The following is a 21690-nucleotide window of genomic DNA, read 5'->3' on the forward strand; positions in this document are numbered from 1 at the left end:
GATAAGTTAGCTAAAAAAGCAGCTAGCTTCCAACTTCTATCCCTCAAGGCAGTTTTCCTTCTTCACTTCGGCCACTCCCACCTACTCCCCCGCTGAAACTTCCACCTATCAATCTCTTCCCACACAAGGCAAATGGTTCTTAGACCAAGGAAAATATCTCCTTCCATCCTCACAGGCCCATTCTATTCTGTCGTCATTTCAGAACCTCTTCCATGTAGGTTACAAGCCAGTAGCCCGTCTCTTAGAACCTCTCATTTCCTTTCCATCCTAGAAATCTATCCTCAAGGAGATCACGTCTCAGTGTTCCATCTGCTATTCTACTACCCCTCAGGGATTGTGCAGGCCCCCTCCCTTCCCTACACATCAAGCTCGAGGATTTGCCCCTGCCCAGGACTGCCAAATTGACTTTACTCACATGCTCCGAGTCAGAAAACTAAAATATCTCTTAGTCTGGGTAGACACTTTCACTGGATGGGTAGAGGCCTTTCCCACAGAGTCTGAGGAGGCCACCGCGGTCATTTCAGACATAATACCTTGGTTTGGCCTTCCTGCCTCTATACAGTCTGATAATGGACCAGCCTTTAATAGTCAAATCACCCAAGCAGTTTCTCAGGCTCTTAGAATTCAGTGAAACCTTTATATCCTTTACCGTCCTCAATCTTCAGGAAAGGTAGAACAGACTAATAGTCTTTTAAAAACACACCTCACCAAGCTCAGTCACCAACTTAAAAAGGACTAGACAATACTTTTACCACTTTCCTTTCTCAGAATTCAGGCCTGTCCTCGGAATGCTACAGGTTACAGCCCATTTGAGCTCCTGTGTGGACACTCCTTTTTATTAGGTCCCAGTCTCATTCCAGACACCAGATCAACTTAGACTGCACCCCAAAAAACTTTCATCCCTACTGTCTTCTGTCTAGTCATACTCCTATTCACCGTTCTCAACTACTCATAAATGCCCTGCTCGTGTGTACACTGCCGGTTTACACTGTTTCTCCAAGCCATCACAGCTGATATCTCCTAGTGCTATCCGAAACCGCCACTCTAAATTCCCTTTTAAAGTAAATAAATAATGTCTGCTGGCAAGGCTATGCTGAACCTCCTTGGGCACTCTCTAATTAGATGTCCTAGGTCCTCCCAATTCTTAGTCCTTCCATACCTGTTTTTTCTCCTTCTCTTACCTTGTATCTTCCATTTAGTTTTTCAATTCATACAAAACTGCATCCAGGCCATCACCAATCATTCAATACGACAAATGTTTTTTCTAATGACCCCACAATATCACCCCTTACTACAAAATCTTCCTTCAGCTTAGTCTCTCCCACTCTAGGTTCCCACGCCGCCCCTAATCCCGCTTGAAGCAGCCCTGAGAAACATCGCCCATTCTCTCTCCACACCACCCCCCAAAAATTTTCGCCACCCCAACACTTCAACACTATTTTGTTTTATTTTTCTTATTAATATAAGGAGGCAGTAATGTCAGGCCTCTGAGCCCAAGCCAAGCCATCGCATCCCCTGTGACTTGCACGTATATATGCCCAGATGGCCTGAAGTAACTGAAGAATCACAAAAGAAGTGCAAATGCCCTGCCCCGCCTTAACTGATGACATTCCACCACAAAAGAAGTGAAAATGGCCGGTCCTTGCCTTAAGCGATGATATCTTGTGAAATTCCTTTTTCTGGCTCATCCTGGCTCAAAAAGCTCCCCCACTGAGCACCTTGTGACCCCCACTCCTGCCCACCAGAGAACAACCCCCCTTTGACTGTAATTTTCCTTTACCTACCCAAATCCTATAAAACGGCCCCACCCTTATCTCCCTTCGCTGACTCTCTTTTCGGACTCAGCCCGCCTGTACCCAGGTGAAATAAACAGCCATGTTGCTCTCACACACACACACACACACACACACACAAGAAAAAAGAAAAATTCACTCCTAAAAAATGCAGATACATTCTCTAACATACAGTCTATACACAGCCCTTGATATTTTTTTGTCTGAAATGCTACTGTAGGAGATGTAATCAGAGAAACTGGAAAAACATGATATGACACCAAAGTTTCTCATTCCAAATGTAAATAAATAGACAAACGACTAGAACAAATTGCTTTTCTGTCAACTTTTCCACTGATCACAGACTGTAAAATAAAGCAAATATAGAAAAAGAAAATATTTTCATTTCTTCATTGGGAAGGCAGCTGAGAAAATTTAATCTTTATTCTTTACTTAGAAAATGGCTTAAAAAGAATGCAGAAGTTTAGTTCATTTGAACTATGCGGAAAAATATCATGCTGTCTGAAACAAAGACATCTGAATGTGCTTTTTATGGAATTATTGGTTTAAATAGATGACTGTAGTGTACTTTAATAGTAAATATTGAAACAAAAGCTATATTTCTTTCAATATAAGAATCATAAGAAGCTCAGTAATAAATAGAATTTTCCTCCGAAAGACAATCAGACTCATATTTCCAAGAATCCTAAAATAAGCATGGCACTAATTCAATTATACCTGAATTTTGGAGGGAAGTACTTTATAAAAGATATGTATGTTCTCAAGTAGAATGTATAGTCTACATTTAACATATAAATAAATAAAACTTCAGAGATACTGTGTTTATGAAAGTTACCCTTAGAGAACAGAATTCAATAATTCTCATCCTGACCAGATATAAACAAATGTAAAAAAGTACAACTAAAGTAAGTAGTAAATGTGTCAATGCAAATAATCCAAATGAACCAAATCTGTGTTGTGTGTGTGTGTGTGTGTGTGTATGTATGCGTGTGCACACAGGTGCGTTTCTTCAAAACAAGAGATGGGTTAAAAAATTGCTGTAGACTTGATGAGTTTCATCTTTGGTGATCTGATTGAGACTCCAAGGTAAGCAACATCTTTATTTCAGAGCACAGTTTTAAAGGAAAGATATTCTGTCACACTTGAGTGCTGTTTCAGTGTTTGTGTCAGCAGTCCTCCACTCCATCTCTTCTTTGCTAGCACATTTACAGATTGGCTTCATAAGCATGAGACATGCACATGAATATACTCAGATTTTGAAGTTTTGAGAAGTCACAAAGTAGTTTTACATAGAAGCAAAGAACTAAATAATATGCGTTGCAACAACTGTCAATGGCACATCAGTAATGATAGCTCACAATAGGATAAGTAAGATAAGCCTCTGGTTAAGTGAAATTGTCAGTATGCTTGTTGTAACTCCACTCATTTCTCTTCCATTCAAGAAAGTACATTCAGTGTAAGTGAGAATAATGTCATGACTGTAATATGTATTTTAAAACCTCCATACATTAATATTTGAAATATTATAATTACCATATACCTCACAGCTGATATGAACACACCACTGAGATTTGGAAGAATTGCCTTAAAATACAAAATTTATAAGAACACAGTGGCCACTGGAAAATATTCATATAATGATACAAGGCAAATTTGAGAATTTCATTCAAATTAAAAATAATTCCATTCCAAGTCTGAATAATACCTTTTAAACTAGTATGTTGACCCATTTCCAGTATGATTATAACTGCGTGTCAATTTTTAAAACACAATAATGTGCGTTTGAGAGATGTTCAGGGTGACCAAAAAAATCCAACATGCTAGACATTCCTCATTTATTAATGGACCTGCTGATATTTGCTTCCTTTTAGAGATCATGATTGGCAACAAACGGTTTGATGGAAGATGGCTAAACTACAACTCATTTTTTATTAAAGGAATAAAGGTTGCTATTGGATACTTACTGGAAAAAATTCTTAGTATATAAAAATGTGAAGTTAACATGGTGAGTAATATAGTATGCAGCACCTAATTTTTTTGTGTGTGGTGGTTGTTTGAAAATATGCAGAACTTGCCTGAGCCATAGGTTAATATAATAATGTTATCTTGTTACACGTCCTTCTGGATTGTCTTTCCCCTTTTAAATGAATTACTAAGATCTGATTGACTAATGTCTCTTCTTCATCTAAAAAAATTATTTACCATTTCTCAATTAAATCTTTCTTAAAAATCATGTCACTATATTATTTAAATAGCTACAGTAGTTTCCCATTTACCAGAACAGAAGGTCTAAATCCCACTGCTTGTTTTCCATCTTATTTGTCAAACCTTAATAAGCCATAGTGCTTCTGTGGAAAGCTCTCTATTCAGTTGAGGCTGGTCTTTTCATCTGCTTAACATACTTGACTTATTCAAAACCCCAAACCTTCCTTCCTTCTCTTCAGGAATGAGTTTGACCGCACATCCAATGATTGTTACGTTCTTTAAGGTCCAATTTAAATTTCATGTTGTATTTAGTCTTTCCTGATTTCTGCATTTTTATTCATCTTCCATGTCTCTGAATTAGAGCATGTCCAATTTATTCTGTATATGTCATGACGAAATGTACACTTACATATGTAACTAAAGTGTCCTGATGTAAGCATCAGGGTTTTATTATTTCTTCAGTAGCTCCCACATCATGTAATATTTTAAAGTTTTTTTTTTTTTTTTTTGAGGTGCTTAATAAGTGGATTGATTGATGGAGCACCAATCAAGGTTATTAAGCAACCAAAGTAAGAAAACCATTGATTAATAATCAGCTCTTGATTATCCAAGGCTTAATTTTAAAGCATATAAATTTCAAGATCATTTTTCATATATGAACTATTTTCTTTTTAAATTTTAAATATCCACCAAGAAACAATATATTTTTGTAATGTTAGTACTTCTACTAGACTTTGATTTGGAGACAGTAACGATACAAGGAGGTAGAAATAATACGCTAAAATATTGGCAGCACTTGGTAATACTGAGCAATCTGTCCATTCCATGACTTTCCTCAATCAACAGTAAAGGAAAGGCTAGTTGGCCTTATGATAGAATGTCCATGTGGATCTATATTCTAAGACTTGTATTACTTGCACTCCTGTGTGTAAATGTTTCATATATGAAACAAGCAGTTATTTATAAATACATCTTCACACCAGATGGTATGCCTAGTGTTTTTGTCCATAATATGAATAAGCATAATACAACTCTTATCACACTCTAAATAAAAACTGCCTTTTTTTACACTGACAGACACTTTCAAGTAGCTCACCCATAATAAATCAGAAGATGCTAACAAACCAGGATTGACAATGTTTACAAATCTAGCAATCGAACAGGATGAAAACCTACATTAAAAACAAACATGAGGTTAAAATATCACAGCATGTGCATTTGGAAGTTTTAAGGGGAAATGTCCGTGCATATACACACATACACAATGCCTATATTTGAAAGAAATGGGGAAATCTTATTAGAATGGCATTGTTCATTACTTGAAACATATGGGGAGAAATAGGTTCCTAGAGGGTAGCAACTCTAAAAGGTTTGGTATTGGACATGGGGAGCATGCAGTGCCATTCAATCAGGAAAACAGGTTTGGCAGGCAACAGTTGTGGCTGTTCCAACTTCCCTCACCCAGCAGGTGTTGCTATGGCATAAGAATAGTCTCTGAGGGATTCAGTAGAACACATAGTGTAAGATGAAAGAACAAAATAGAAAATCATTCTCTGCGTGGCATTCATATTTTCCCTGCTACTCAAGCTACAAGACCAGTTGCAAATAAACACAGGTTCTATTCTTGCTGCCTCATGAACAGATAAGTGAATGGAACTTCAGCTAAGGTTGCTACGGTACTATTTGGCTAAGATTTCAAGTATCTCAAATTGTTATGATTTTCATATAATTTGGTTTTCTAACTTGAGCTTATAATAAAACATTTTTAGAATAATTAAAATAAATCTCTTAAGAGAATGTCCTAACCTCTTTGGGAAAAAAAAAAAAAAAAAAAAAGAAACATAAAAGCAAATATTTCTTTCTTTTTTTAACCTCCCTGACTTGTATGTTTCTCATATACTAAAATACATAAATAAATAATCATCACTAATTAAGTATATAAAGTCTCACATGTGGAAAACTTTTTTTTTCTGAAACATGTAAACAGGAGCAAGATATTTCAACTTGTTAAAGAATTATGTCAAAATTGTAGTAAGCAACAAATATATATTAGATTGAGAATGTTGGAGGGGACTCTATAAAAGAAACACTGGATTTTTTTTGCTATAATAAGAAAGGGGGGCCAGACACAGTGGTTCACACCTGTAATCCCAGCACTTTGGGAGGCCAAGGTGGGTGGATCACCTGAACTCAGGAGTTTGAGACCAGTCTGGCCAACATGGAGAAACCCTGTCTCTACTAAAAATACAAAAATTAGCTGGGCGTGGTGGTGGGCGCCTGTAATCACAGCTACTTGGAAGGCTGAGGCAGGAGAATGACTTGAACCTGGGAGGTGGATGTTGCAATGAGCCGAGATTGCGCCATTGCACTCCAGCCTGGGCAACAGAGTGAGACTTAATCTCAAAAAAAAAGGTAAATAAAAGAAAGGGGGTATGATAGAATGCAAAACATCAAGTAAAGCGATGAGATACTTATTTACTAAGAAATGACTAGGTCATTCCATGAAGAACTAGTAACCTATAACCATTTCTGAGAACTAGAAACCAATTCCTCAAATTAACTTTCTTAATCAAGTTTTAGTCATGTTTATTATTTTTTCAAATAATGCAGAGTAAATCTGAAAAACTGTAATTATTTACATATAAGCAGGCAATAAAGAATTTTAGCCTTAAAAGTTGGATACTGCACTCCAAACAGTTTATTATACAAACCACAAATAATAGGCAGGAGGATCCTATAGCTAAAAAGCCAACTAAGATTCTCAAATTCCTACAGTTCTTATATTCCATAACATATTTGCATCCTTGCCTACTTGCTCTTAGAAATGCTGCCATGATTTACCCAAATACACTTTTATACATTTATACAAATGTATTAGCCTTTAAATTAATAGCAAGCACTCTGGGAGTAACAAAAGCAGAGTCACATATGTTACAATTTGTACCCAATGTTAGAGATAATACCAATTTATTTTAATATACATTTTTGATTCCCTTGAATCAACAAATATGCCTAAGACTAGGGGCAAGACTGATAAATTTGGTTATTCATTATCTTCAATTACACTATGTATTATGAAAACATATATTTGTATTTCACAAGAAGACTTCTTGTAGCTGATAGTTGCTAACGATTGTTTCCAAATTAAAAGATTCTTTTTAATAAACATGGAGAGTCTGGAAGGCTTGTAAATTTACAAGATTAGAAATTTGACTTGGGCTCAGGTTGTAATCCACATACTGGCTGTGTAACCTTGGCAAAGGGATGTCTTAATTTTAGTTTTCTTGTCTGCAGATTAAGCTGATGAAAAGAAGAATTTAATGAGTAATGATAAAATGGCACAATGCTCAAGAAAGTGTCCTCTAAACACTTTGAATTTTGTAATATATTTGTAAAGAGCAAGACTTAGGTCTGGCTGCCTAGATTCAGTTCCTAGCTCTATCACCTACTAGCTGGGTGACCTTGGGAAAGTTGGCTAGTCTGCACCTTTCAGTTTACCTAAAGTGAGCATAATCGTACCTACTTCACATTTTTTAACACTCATAACCTCTTAAGCCAAGGTATGGCATATAGTAAACACTCAATATATTAATATGTTAGTTATTATGATGTTTTCTTATCACTGTACTTTGTGTAATATCAATAACCATACTTCATTATTATGCATACATTTCTATATAGAGGGCATAGATTTTGTTTATTCATACTTATGATGTCTCAAGTACTGAGCATAGGTACTTACATGGTCAAACAAAGGTTTATATAATTCAAATATATAAATATATTTATACCTATATAAATACATTTTATTGCTATTGTCTGTTGTCCAGGAGACACATACGCATTTTAGATGAGGATACTATTTGAAGAAAATGACATTTTAGAAAAGACAGGAATACACCTTTTCTAATCTGAATAGTCAGACGCATTCGCCCAAAGCCATCCAAGGAAAGAAGATTGCATTTGTCTCCCATTAGACATAATAATTTGATCCATATGTTTGGTTAATATAACAAAATGGCACATAATACAGATATCTCAGCTCTCATTCTATTTCTCTGAAATAATGAGTTTTGGACATCTCTATATACATCTACACCTCCTTTACAAGGATAACAAAATGTCAGTGCTGTCCATTTTTACAAAGGTCAAGGTGTTGCCATGAAAACCAGGGACTAGTAACGTATCAGGAGCTGTCTGATCATGTTAATTATGGTATTGCTTTCTGGTGGATAAAGGAATTCTAAATTAAAAGGAAGATAAGCTATAAATTATACATTAAAGGCATTTTATAAAAGCATTGAAAAAGAAAGATGCTTTAAAGTAATCCACAATTTATTTTACTTTCTGGAGCAACTGTTGCTCACAGTGGTAAACTCTTCAACGCAGAATGGCCAGAAAAAATCAATTTTTTATTACTTTTGCAATAAAAAGGCCATTTGTCTCCTTGTAGAACCCACGTGACATTGTTAGCTCTCTTATAAATGATCACTCTGGACAATGCCTGTTTTACAAATTCCCTAATTACACCACTGATTGTATACCACTGAATATGCCTTATCCTGTGGAAATAGACACTACTGCCACCTTAATAAACATTTTGACATAAAACGAAGCTGACAAAAGCTCGTCCTTTGTCAAGAGCAAAATGAAACAACCAGTGAACACAATGTTCTATCAACGGATCAGGGTCACATGTTCTTTAGAGCAAATGAGGTTTAATTAACAGATCCGATAATAGATAACTGGTTAATTAAAAAAGGAGTGTCTTCTTATAGCTGCATGAAGGCCTTATTAACAAATATTCTACTGAAGGATGATTGCATTTTACAAACCATTCTGCTAGTCTGTAGAAGTATATAGAAGTCTACAATAAACTTATGGACCTGATTTTAAAACCACATAAAAACTTATATAATGTGGTTGATTGGAATGACAGACAACTCATTCTGCGCTAATATGTGAGTGTGAAGAGTTTAAAATAATTTTTAAATATGGTTTTATGCTGCATTTTATTCCCAAGAAAGGACATTTCTTTTTAAATGTCAACTGTATCTATTTTGTTTGCAAGTATTATTTAGATAGCCTTGGTAAAAGTGGACTACTTATGTTTCATTTGCAGTGGACTGTCATTCATGCTAAACGCATTTTAGACATAGACATTTCAACTGCTTTTCATTTTATTATTTCTACTTCACATATTTAAATTACCAGCATACAGATACAATTCTTCCTTGATATTCACAGGACATGGAGATGGAGGTGGGGGGAGGTATTGGTTTCAGACCACATCAGATACCAAAATCTGTAGATTTTCAAGCCCCTTATGTAAAATGGTACAGTATTTGCATATAACCTATCTCATCTTCCCACACATGTTAAATAATCTCTAGAGTAGTCATATCTAATACAATGTAAATGCTATTTAATAGCTGTAGTATATTAGTTATTTGTATAATTTTTATTGTTGTATTTTTAATTGTTTTTCTTCTGAATACTTTTTAATAACTTTGACTTTTATTTTAGACTCAAGGGGTACACATGCAGTTTTGTTACATGAGTATATTGCATGATGCTGACCTTTGGGGTAGGAATGATCCCACCACACAGTGAGCACAGTTCAAGACTGATTGAATTGATGGATGTAGAAGCACTATATATGGACAGCCGACTGTATTTCATTTCATATTCTGCATAGAATCTTTTCAAAAGTGCAGTGACAGTCTTCTCATTTCACACATTTTTGGTCTAGTGATTATTGCTGACAGACCATCTATAAAATTTGGGAAATTCTGACTTCTTTACCCATCATATACTTGGAGAGGAGTCCACTGTTCTCAACTCTTTCCCTCCCCTGCAAATCATTGCTCTGCAACCTTTTCTAAAGCTTTTGGTCCTGATCCTCAGCATCCTCTTGGGCTAAATTACACCCAACAGGATTTGCCAGGCTCCAATTCCTTAATCAAATAGGTCAGAAGGCAGACACAATGTGATTTGAAGTTTCTAAAATGGATTCCCTCATAAAAAATACATTTCTCACAGTGTATCTCCAGAGCCTAAAATCTCATTACCTGATAATCTCGTGCCCCATGATCAACAGAATATGTCATCACATGATCCAACTAGAACGTTACCTGAATCACCTCTAGAATATTGCAACACCTGTCTACAACGACCATTTCTTGTGTGTTCTGTGTAAAGAACCCAGGTTCTTCAGCCAGAATTGACCTATGTTCAACACTTTATGTCACTACTTAGTAACTGTGATGTCGATAAAAGTCAGGCCTATGCTTTCTACAGCTTAAGCTTCTCATATGTAAAATGAATATAATCACAAAATCTGCTTAAATGGTGTCCTGAGGAGTCAATGAAATACCAACTGTAAAGTGTTTAACCTAGCAACCAGAATGTAATAAGCACTCCAAACACCTTAGTTTTTCTGTCTATTTGTAACTTACTTTGAAATACTTCAGCATATGGCAACACTTTGTATCTTAAATTTGGTTTTGACACGTGTGTTTCACAAAACTGCATGCTTACAATTTATGCATTTTTCTGTTTCTGTTATATACTGCAATAAGGGTTGAAAAAATAATTCACCATAAACAATGTGATCTTCATTTGTGTGCTGTAAATTTTATTGTATATTCTAGCGATGCTGTTAATATTATACTACTCATGTGTATACACTCCAGTTGCAGTTAGATAGCAATTTAGAAACCCAAACCATGGGTCCACTATTTTCAGGCAGCTAGGAGAAGCCAAGTATCATCTTGAGCTGAACCAGAGAAATTTTAATGTCGCATGATGTTGAATATGTTCTTCTGTGGTGAAATAAATACTATTAAAGATACTTGCATTGGTTAGAATAAGTAAGATCTCTCCCAACTTTTGTGAGCGGGATATGGGGCTAGCAAGCAGAGCCTAACATCCTAACACTCTTTGGAGTCGCATCCTTGGAATATGGCTCTGATAATCTTGTGCCCCATGATCAACAGAATATGTCATCACATGATCCAACTAGAACGTTACCTGAATCACCTCTAGAATATTGCAACACCTGTCTACAACGACCATTTCTTGCAAGGCCTTTATCAAAGGGGTATGACTGAGTATTTGAATTGCCTGAGATAATAAAGGGAAATATTCATTTAATCTAAGATTCTAATGCATACTGCAAGCTTTCATACTGGATTTGAAATCTGAGATTTCAAGCTCAAGTCAGGATAAAGCTTTAGGAAGTGAACATAGTATCTATACTTCTGGGCTCTATTTCCTTCTCTATAAAATGAAAGGCATTAGGTCATCAATAAGCCCTCAGTATTTTAAGTCTGTGCTAATAATTAAGACATGTAGGGATCTTTTAAAATCGTTTTATGAAACAAATATGTGGGGACCTGCATCAATAATCCTTTATTTTCTTTTTAAATTAAGAATAGATATTTAGAATACACCACATATTCCATAAAGGCACCACCAAAACCCAAATTCAAGATTTTCTACATTTTTCTAGTCCCTCTTCCAAACCTCACTGATATCTAACAATGTTGAATGAAAAATAATCAAAAGATTATGAAAATTAATTAGGTTCTTTTAAAACTGAAAAGATATTTATTGGCAAGCAGATTTGAGGGGAGAAGTTCTTTGCACTAATCATAGTTCTAGTTTCTATTTGGAACCCTTGAAAGAAAGAGCTTTAAGACATTCCAAACTGTAAAATGAAACTTAAACACATCACATACAAATTAAATCACTTTAGTAACTGCTCTCTCTGTTGCTAGGAGGTCTAGAGTTCTAGAGCTTTCACTACCACATAGAAGAAAATGGTGATGAAACTGTTAGCCTATGGATCCAATCATCATAAATATTTCTATTTAATTTTCTTTTTGCCAGTTGTGAATGGTAGGTTAGTAGTGTCATGGGTGACCATAAAAATCTGAAGTGTGATCATAACTACATTAGTAGTGAACATACCATTTCCTATATACCTCTATCTTCTCCTCTAATAAAAGACTTCAGGGTAGGTCTTGGTATTACAGCCTTTAAATAATATGCTGTAATGTACATTCCATTGTTAACTATAAATCTGGTGGAGGCATTTATTCTTTATCAGTGAATGGAGATATTTGTCACGAGTGTTTCTTTAACTCTAATACATTACTCACTGTTATCATTTTAAATGCAAATTTTGAAGCTAAAATATTATTTTCAGTCCTCATTGGAGAATTTTATATCCAGTCATTCAAAATTCAGATAGTTTCTATGTTCCCATTGCTTGCATTAGAAAATAATGAAGGGCATAGGAAGCATATATTGGGTATACTTTCTTATTTCTCATTGATCTGCTCTTATTTTCATATCACCTGAGAATTTGAAAAAGTATTTAATTTTATCAAATGAAGAAAGTCCCCAACACCTGGGACAGTAATTAGACAAAAGCAAATTAACCACTGTTAAACAAGTTGTAAAGTCAAACCTTTGTTCTGATATTTGGGGAAAATATTGGAGTATTTTCAGATGATAATTGGAGGGGAATTTATAAATCCAATGTTCTTTCCATAGTAATACAGATTCAATTTTATGTGAAAAATTCCAATAGAAAAACATGTTTAATGTTTACTGAACGATTATAGGCCCATTTTTATATTTATGTCCCTCAAAATATCAATAATAAAATATTGATATAACTTATGCTTCTCAAAACAACTTGCAACTAATGATGTTTTAAATAATCCCTTTCACTCCTTTAAATGGTCTTCTTGAAAAGAGGATTCATGTAATTGTCACTTTCTACAAGTGTCTATAATGCTACCTGTGGCTTTTTAAAGAAGATGCCACATAATCTGAGGATGTATGTTCTTCATACCAAAATACTCTATTTAGACTCTGATGACCTCTTATCTTGACCTTCCCATTTTCCCCTCTCCTCTTTTCCTCTTATTCCTCTGTCTCATACTGTCTCTTTCATACTCCCTCACTCTTTCCATATTCAATCCTTTCACTTAAATGAAAATAAGGGCTCACTTCCATTATCAAAATCTATGCATCAATATTACGGTTTCTGGGACAAATACAATCATTCACATTTATTTTCATGCAGATGAAGAAGTATTGAAGGCTATGAAGATGCTCTAAATACAAAAAGCTTTCCACTGCATGAATTTTTTTTTTTTTTTTTTTTTAAGATGGAGTCTCGCTCTGTCATCCAGAGTGGAGTGCAGGGGCACAGTCTCGGCTGACTGCAAGCTCCGCCTCCCAGGTTCACGCCCTTCTCCCGCCTCAGCCTCCCGAGTATCTGGGACTACAGACGCCCACCACCACGCCCGGCTGATTTTTTGTATTTTTAGTAGAGACGAGGTTTCACCGAGTTAGCCAGGATGGTCTCGATCTCCTGACCTCGTGATCCACCCGCCTCGGCCTCCCAAAGTGCTAGGATTACAGGCGTGAGCCACCGCACCCGGCCGATATTCTTTTTTTTACTCAAATTAGAGAGCTTATTTTCCTTGATTTCCATTGATCAGTCTTCTCATTTGCTTCATGGTTTCTTCTTTTTGCTGTCATCTCCGTGGACAGTAATAGCTTTGCTTCTTATTCTCTTCTTGGGTGGGACCATCTGTTTCAAATTAATACAATCACTTGTGAAGTCTGTTTTAGTTCTGACCTTTTCCTGATCATCAGAACTGATTTTCTAATTGCTCACCAGAAGCATGAAGATGTTTCACCATCCCTTCAGTTACAACTAATCCCAAACCACTTTGTTCTCTCAAACCTTCTCATAGACATAAATCCTTTATGTGACATTACTGTATTCTAAATGACCGAGGCATAACATTTTGGGATCATAGTAGCAAAACAACACACTTAAAAGGAATGGAAGAATTCATCTAAGCTGATGGCTTTCAACTATGAGTAGTAAATACTACTAGTGTGTATGTATGTGTATATATATGTGTTTGTGTGTATATATATATACACACACACATACACACACACACACACATATATATGGCTGAGAATCAGAATCCTTTGTCCAAATATAATCTTACATAGAAGTTCTATGTATACAAGAGAAACATATTTCACTCTGATTGAAGTTGGAAAGGGAAGAAATGAGTAAAATTCTCTGCTGGTTATTTCCTTTCTCTCTGCAGTTTAGTAGCACTTGCAAATATTCCAAATTGCCATTAAAACACTATTTGGAAATCAGTTCTCCAGCTGATCCCATTGTTCTATAGATGAAAAGTTTTGAGGCCCAGCCAGACCAAAGTCATAAAGCTACTAGGAGGTAAATTTGGGCCTGGACTCTGCACTGCATTCGTCTGCCTGATGTCAATCAGGCTCTTTCTTAAATTGACTTAAGAACATTGGTCACTGACTTAACTGTCCCTTTATGAGAGGTTATGAGGACTACTCAGCACCTTATCTGATTCCTATCTATCCATCCAGCTGAATAAGTGGTACCCTTCACACACAATCTGCAGAATTTTTTCTTATGCTCCCTTTCATTCATTCTGTTTCCTCAAGCTCTGCCTTGTAAATATTCCAAACCCGTGGTGGAGAGATAAGAAATCTAACATGCAAAGAGGTTAACTGACTTCTCAGATGTTGTTCCTGAGTCTCAAAGCTTTTTTTGTTAGCTAAGCTTTCTGTATCTTTTTTTCTTACCTAGCCACTATTCATAAAATATTGCTTGTCCCCATTGTCCAATTGTTTTTTTCTTTTCTTTTTTTTTCTCAACAGCTCTCACTCTGTCACCCAGGCAATTTTTCTAATAAGAGTGTTTTGCCTTTCTCTTTTACATTATCTCCAAATAATTCACTGAATACTCTGTCACGACGTAAAGGTAGTCTCACTGTTTGGGAAACAGGAAAAGCTGTCTTTGTCAGATTGATTGTTAAGCCTTAAGAATGTCTTTTGAAACTCTCTTTTATTTCTCCACCATCATTTCTCTAATTGTCTCTTTTCTGAACTCTGAAGATTCACCAACTGAATAGGCCCCCAAAGCACAAATCAGATCATATTGCTGCCCTGATAAATACTTTGGTCATTCTTGATTGTGTGAATGTGAGCTAGTAAGATCTAATGAGATTCATTTCCTTCTAAGATCTAGTGCCTTATTCTTAATCCAGCTCAGATGCTACCTGCTCTATGGAACTCTTGCTGACCAGATTCAGTAACATTATTCTGTATGCTCCCGTATAATTTCTATAGTTTATTAAAGCAAGTGCTAGATTATATCTGTTAATAAGATTTTGCCTCAATCTTACAAAATTTATTAATGTTTGTATAGAAAAGTAACAGTTATGTGTGAGTTTAATTTTTTTACTAAGCCCATGAGGTTCAGCTTTGTAATTATTTTCTTTCTGAATTAATAGGTATCAAAAGTGTAGGTTTGAGGTCAATGCATTATAGCCTGTGGGCAAAATATGGCTACCACCTGTTTTTGTAAATAAAGTATTATTAGAACACAGCTGTGCCCATTCATTTATTGCCTATGGCAGCTTGCCCATTATCATAGCAGAGTGGAATAGTTGTGATGGAAACCATATGGCCTGAAAAGCTGAAAATATTTACTATCCAGCCCTTTACAAAATGTTTGCCAGCCTCTGATGTCCATCATTAATTCAGAGGTCATGGATTGTACTTCACAATTTTGGATTCAAGGAAAGAAATTGTTTATCTGTTCAGTAACTCAGATGCTAATTACATAACTTTTGATTTCAGGGTAGCTTCCTCTGATCAAAGGTTTGCCAGGGTATTTTATGTGATAATCTTAGGACTTCTACTTACATAAAATAACCTATTCCTTACCATAGCCATTCTATAGAACTTCAGTTTTAATCAGCAGAATTTCATGAGTTTCTATTTCTCCTTAACTGGCAAAAGGACAAGGAAGCAAATCCAATTAAGCGGACTTAGTAATTTTTTTCTGTTGCCCTCCTGTTTACTAACTATTCTTCTTTCTTGTGTACTGTAGTCCTGTCCTGTGTTATCAACAACTGTCAGCACTTTGGGAGGCCGAGACGGGCGGATCACGAGGTCAGGAGATCGAGACCATCCTGACTAACACGGTGAAAGCCCATCTCTACTAAAAAATACAAAAAAAAACTAGCCGGGCGTGGTGGCGGGGGCCTGTAGTCCCAGCTACTCGGGAGGCTGAGGCAGGAGAATGGCGTCAACCCAGGAGGCGGAGCTTGCAGTGAGCTGAGATCCGGTCACTGCACTCCAGCCTGAACGGCAGAGCGAGACTCCGTCTCAAAAAAAAACAACAACAACAACAACAACAACAACAACAACAAAAAACAACTGTCATTTTGCAGATGTGAATACTTGTACAGACACTGGTTAAATAAAATAATTATAGTAACTAAATGGGTGGCAGCAAACTAAAAATTTGAACAGATTTTCTCAGTTGGTCACCACTATGCACCTATGCCTATGCTTCAGCTTCTTGTTTAAACCTCTAAATTTTGATCCACTTTCTGCCTAAAAATGTCCATGTGCTCTAACAAGGTAGAAAAAAAAATCATCAGAATGTGTATTGACTGTTCTGCTATATTTGTCCACCAGATGTCTCATCATGGGAATTCCACAGATCAGCAGTTTCACTGTTTAGGTTTTCAAGGCATGATGCAGATGCTTCTGAGTTTACTATAAACCTACAAGTTTGTCAAGTCATACGAAGAAATAAATGCAAGCTAATGAGCATCCAAGGACTCTACCATGGAATAATACTGTAAGAAGCAATGAGATATTTTGCAACAATGCCTCTGAAAATTAAGTCTACTGCTGTATAACAATTACTTTTTTGCAAATGTGTGACAATCAAGTGACAATAATTAAGAATTTAACTTTCGTCAAAATTTTAGGCTAAAATTCACATGCATTTTTCAGCAAATATGTAAAGTTTTTTTTATTTTGTAAAATCGAATTATAGCCGTTAAAGTTTCAGTATATTTAAATTTTAATTGAAACATTTATAACAATTTTAAGTTACCTACAGTCTAGCCAGATAAAACATAGTTTCAATAATAAAAAAACTATAAAGTTGTGATAAACCAATATAATTTGCTTATATTCCTATCAGTGAATATCAGTCCTACAGTAAAAACAATAATTATCACTTTAATATTCTTGAGACTTTCTTCATCCTATATATTCTGCCAAATATATCCTCCTTCCACTGTCACTAGCACAATGCTACTTTTGTCAACATTTATCTCAAATGTCATTTCTCTGTGAAAGTTTCTTATATTCACATGAACAAAAAATTCACAATTTCTACAGAAGTCCAACCAAGCTTTAAGCACAGTATGCAACCACTACATATTGCCTAGTTTCTATGTAATCTGTCTTGACGATTTAGATTTTAAGCTCCTTAAGGGCAAGGCCCATTTGTACTATCACCATATAACACAGAGTGTGTATGCAGCAGTAATACAGGAAAGAAATCTAAGGGAAACACTCATTTTAAATAAAAAAAATACTCCCAATGAAACAATTTGCATGTTTAAAGAATCAGGAGGAAAAAGGTATCTAATATTCAATTAATGTGAAAGACAACCTATAATCATATATATCATAGTTTTCATCACTCAATCAAATTCAAACTCCAAAATACATGAGGCCTCTCTTCTCTCTTCTTTCCTTTTCTTTCTCTCCCCTCCCTTCTTCTCTCCTCTCCAGTCTGCCTTGCCTTGCCTTGCCCTGCCATACCTTGCCCTGCCCTGCCCTGCCCTGCCTTGCCTTGCTTTGCTTTTATGAGACAGAGACAGAGTGTTGGTCTGTCAACCAGGCTGAAGTGAAGTGGTACCATGGTAGCCCACTGCAGCCTCAAACGTCTGGCCTCAAGAAGTCCTGCTGAGTCAGCCTCCCACAGTGCTGGGATTACAGGTGTGAGCCACCATGCCTGGCCCTAAACTGTCTTTGAAAATCAAATCACTGTGTTTTAAGAATATGAATAATTCTGTAAATTAGGATTTACTTCCCTGAAATATTTTGTATTTCAATTTTAAAAGTCATCAAAAACATGTTGAAATGTGGCTCTGTCATTTAAGAAAAATGATTTTCTGTCTTAGGTAAAAATGCCTTGTGGTACCTCAGCCTCTACTTTAAAAATATCATTATATGTCTCTTAAAACATAGTAACACTCAAATTGAATGATGAAGAATTAAAGAGAGAGGAAAAAGAAACAACACAGTAACAATTGAAAGTCGATGTAAGATTTTATATGAAAAACAAAAAGCTCAGAAATGTTCAAAATGTTTTAAAATGTCACCCCAAAATGCCTTATATTTAACATAAAGAAATGCTTAGCACACAGGTAAGCTACTGACCATTTGGTCAATGCTCGATTTCCTATAATAGAAATACTAGCAAAACCAAGAATCTAACACATCACCACATATATATTTATGTCTTACATCATTGTTTCCTTTTCTTTGACTCACTCACCCCATTTGTGCGAATTTCCTCAGTATCCTCCAGGGTTCATAAAATTGATATAATCCAAGATTTCCTTTCATGCTATAGCTTATTCATTTTCACTGTTCAAACTATATCCTAGAATACATCTATTTTCATATTAAAGCACTTCAGTCCTCAATAGTATTGGGATAAAAATCATTTTAATGATGTCAGTTGAATCATACAATCTCAGATTTATAGAACTTTATACTGCATTCTAGTATTCCACTCTATTGTAAGCAAATTGGAATATCAAAAGTCAGTTTTGGCTTGAAGACAGAATATGTAATTGTCTTCGGTAACTCATTCTTTAGGTTAGGCATCATCTTTTCTAGGCCTTCTATCACAATACAATCTCCTGGTCCATCTAGACTCAAGAGTCTGCCATCTGTGTAGCCACACTAAGAAGAGCCCCAACTTTGCCTTAATGCTCTAATGTTGCCATAGTGAATTTATTAATTTTTGAAAAAGGGGCAGGCATTTTTATTTTCACTGGACACCACTGATTGAGAAGCTGCTCCTCTCTTTGGGAGTGATAAAACATTAAGTCACTATAAATTTATCTATCAAATAACTTTAAGTCAGTAAGGAATTAAAACAAGGGTAGTAAGCAGAACAGTAAATGTCTATATTACAGAGACAATGGGAGGAAGGAAAACCTAAAATGAAAGGCGTATGTATAAATTAGTCATTTTCTTAGTTAATAATTATCTATTTAGTACCTTCTATGTGCCACGTATTGTTTCGACTATTGAGATTATAGCAATGATTGATGCAGACAAAATCTCAGACTTCGTGGAGCTTCCACTCTATGGAGAAACCACATCTATCTATAGTAAGTGGGGGCTTTCCAGGGGCAGTGTTTTGGAAGAAGACAATATATTTCTTTTATCTCCAATAGTGCTACCTTTGGTAGCCAGGAAAATTAATGATAGTTAAGAAAATTTAATGATTACAACCAATCTCTTATTACTAATCTTGAATTTTCTTTAAAGGATTGTTGGACATTTCACAAATCAATGTTGGTCATCTTTACTATTTTGTCCCATATAAAACATAGTTTCAAACAGGCCATATAACTAGTATATTTAAAAATAAATGTTAGGGCTCGTTTTGTGAGCCCTATATATAATGCTGCTTTCTTCTCTCCATTCTGTGCTCCATCTTTTGTCTAAGTTTAATGGTATATAAACTGTGCTCCCATCAAAGGAGTTCTTTTAGATAAAAGCATTGATTCTTTGGATCTGAGCTTTGTGTCACTGGTTCTGCAAAGGAAACAAGAAAAAAAAACCAAACAAACAGCAAAACCCAACCAAACAAAGCAATGGTTTTGATTAAGTCTAGAACATTTCTGGAAACTATCCCTCAGAAAATGAGGACAAATTATCCTGGATCTACAAAATTGTTCTTACTCTCTTAAGGAAATATCATATTGGAATGTCATATAGTACAGTTTACAGTATCACCTAGCACACTGAGGTGAAGAATCAATGGATATTTGTTGATTGAATGAATACATAAACAAGTAATAACTGACTGTGTGTATCAACAGTTTTCCCTCAGAGATCCTAAAAGAATCCCTCTCTTAGTGCTAGCACCAATGTTTAAATGTCAGTTAGATTAAAAAAAAAAAAAAAAAAGTTTTTTTTTTGTCTCTAGCTATTTTTTAAGCTAGAAAAGAAATAATGTCCAAACACAAGTAATTTTCATCACCCTAATTTCCTTTTGTTTTAGTTATAGATGAAAAAAATTAAATATCTTTTAGGAACAAAGCACAATTGTACAAAGTTACCACACTTTTGTCAGCCTGAATCATAAGCTTCTATTCTTAAGAAGTAAAATCAATCCAGTGTTCACTGTAATTTGGAACCATGAGAAGGCACAAAATTATAGGTGAATACCTCAATGTACAAGATACAAAATGCTGCCTGATCATGTGTCTACTACATTTGTCTCTATGTTTTCAACACATATTATTTATCTTGAATGATGTAAAAATCTTCCATTAAAATTCAATTTGGTAACAAGTTGGCAAAACAAATACAGCTACTTTGGAACTCTGGATGTGTGCTGATTGTGCCTCACAGAATCACAGGGCTTTAAAGCATCTGAATGAACCCTCCTCCAACAAATCCCTGTAATTTTCCTTGTCAACAGATGTACATTTAATCAAGAAAAAACTAATAACATGTTTTCGTTTTTAACTTTAAAAGAAAGAATTTCACTCCAATATATTTTCGTACTTAACTATTTTCATTATGAACAGATTTCACCATATGATTCTGCAAAAAAAAAAAAATCACATCTGACTACAACTTTAACATATCAATTTTTGTTAGTGTACGGTACATTTCTTACGTATTTTGCATCTGAACAGTCTTAAATTATCTCAGTATTTTCTTCTTAGCACTATGCATTTATGCTTTCTTTAAAATGTCTGAAAATTGTCTTAACTCTAGACATTTGCTGTTTAACTTTATTAATATAATTTTAGATTCTGCAGAGTATTTTGATGAAATACTAGTATTATTAGAAGCCTATATCTATCTTAGTCAATGCTATTAATTTTATTTGGATAATTTCTGTAAAATCTCATGTAAATCCAAATCAAAACAGATGAAAACGGTATTTCAGAACCTAATATTCATTGAGCATTCAGAACATTATAATTTTGTTTTTAGGAAATGTAAAAGGGAAAAAATATTTTTAACTAAAAACTACTTGATCTGCTAAACTTCAATTATTCTAAATGTGAACATCTTTTACATCATAAATATATGCCTCTTACCTGTGCTGCTGGATATATTAACATCGATACTGATATCAGATATTCCTCCTCCCTTCAGAGATGCTACACATGTGTACGTTCCAAAATCCGTGAATTTTAAATCAATGATGTCCAAGTTTGTTGTTCCTGGAGAGACATCAGGATCAGTCTGTGTAATGACCATCCGCTCAGAACTTCTTAATGGACGACCATTTTTAAACCAACTAAATGTTAGCTCCTCAGAAGGAACAGCTTCTACTTGGCAAGATATTTTCACCTCACGGCCAATCTGGATGTTGTCATCTTTGTGATAAGGATCTGGTGTGATCCAAAATCGTCCTTTTTTTAATGCTACAACATAAAAATTCCATAAGGGGTTAGTGTTACTTTCATAATTTTAAGGATTCATTCACTCTAGATAATCATCTCTGAGTTGAAATAAAGTAAAACCAAACTTG

At 35.2% G+C, this 21690-nt stretch overlaps 1 protein-coding gene across 1 annotated transcript in view; it reads right to left on the minus strand.

Moving 5' to 3' along the window:
- The window catches only part of MDGA2 (MAM domain containing glycosylphosphatidylinositol anchor 2), an 832021-nt gene that overhangs the window by 199698 nt on the left and 610633 nt on the right, over positions 1 to 21690 (minus strand). The window contains exon 7 of the mRNA XM_001097544.5: positions 21254 to 21583. Coding sequence (XP_001097544.1) covers positions 21254 to 21583 — 330 coding nt within the window. The remainder of the gene's footprint in view (positions 1 to 21253; positions 21584 to 21690) is intronic.

This window comes from Macaca mulatta, chromosome 7 (assembly GCF_049350105.2).
Source record: "Macaca mulatta isolate MMU2019108-1 chromosome 7, T2T-MMU8v2.0, whole genome shotgun sequence".
Taxonomy (NCBI): domain Eukaryota; kingdom Metazoa; phylum Chordata; class Mammalia; order Primates; family Cercopithecidae; genus Macaca; species Macaca mulatta.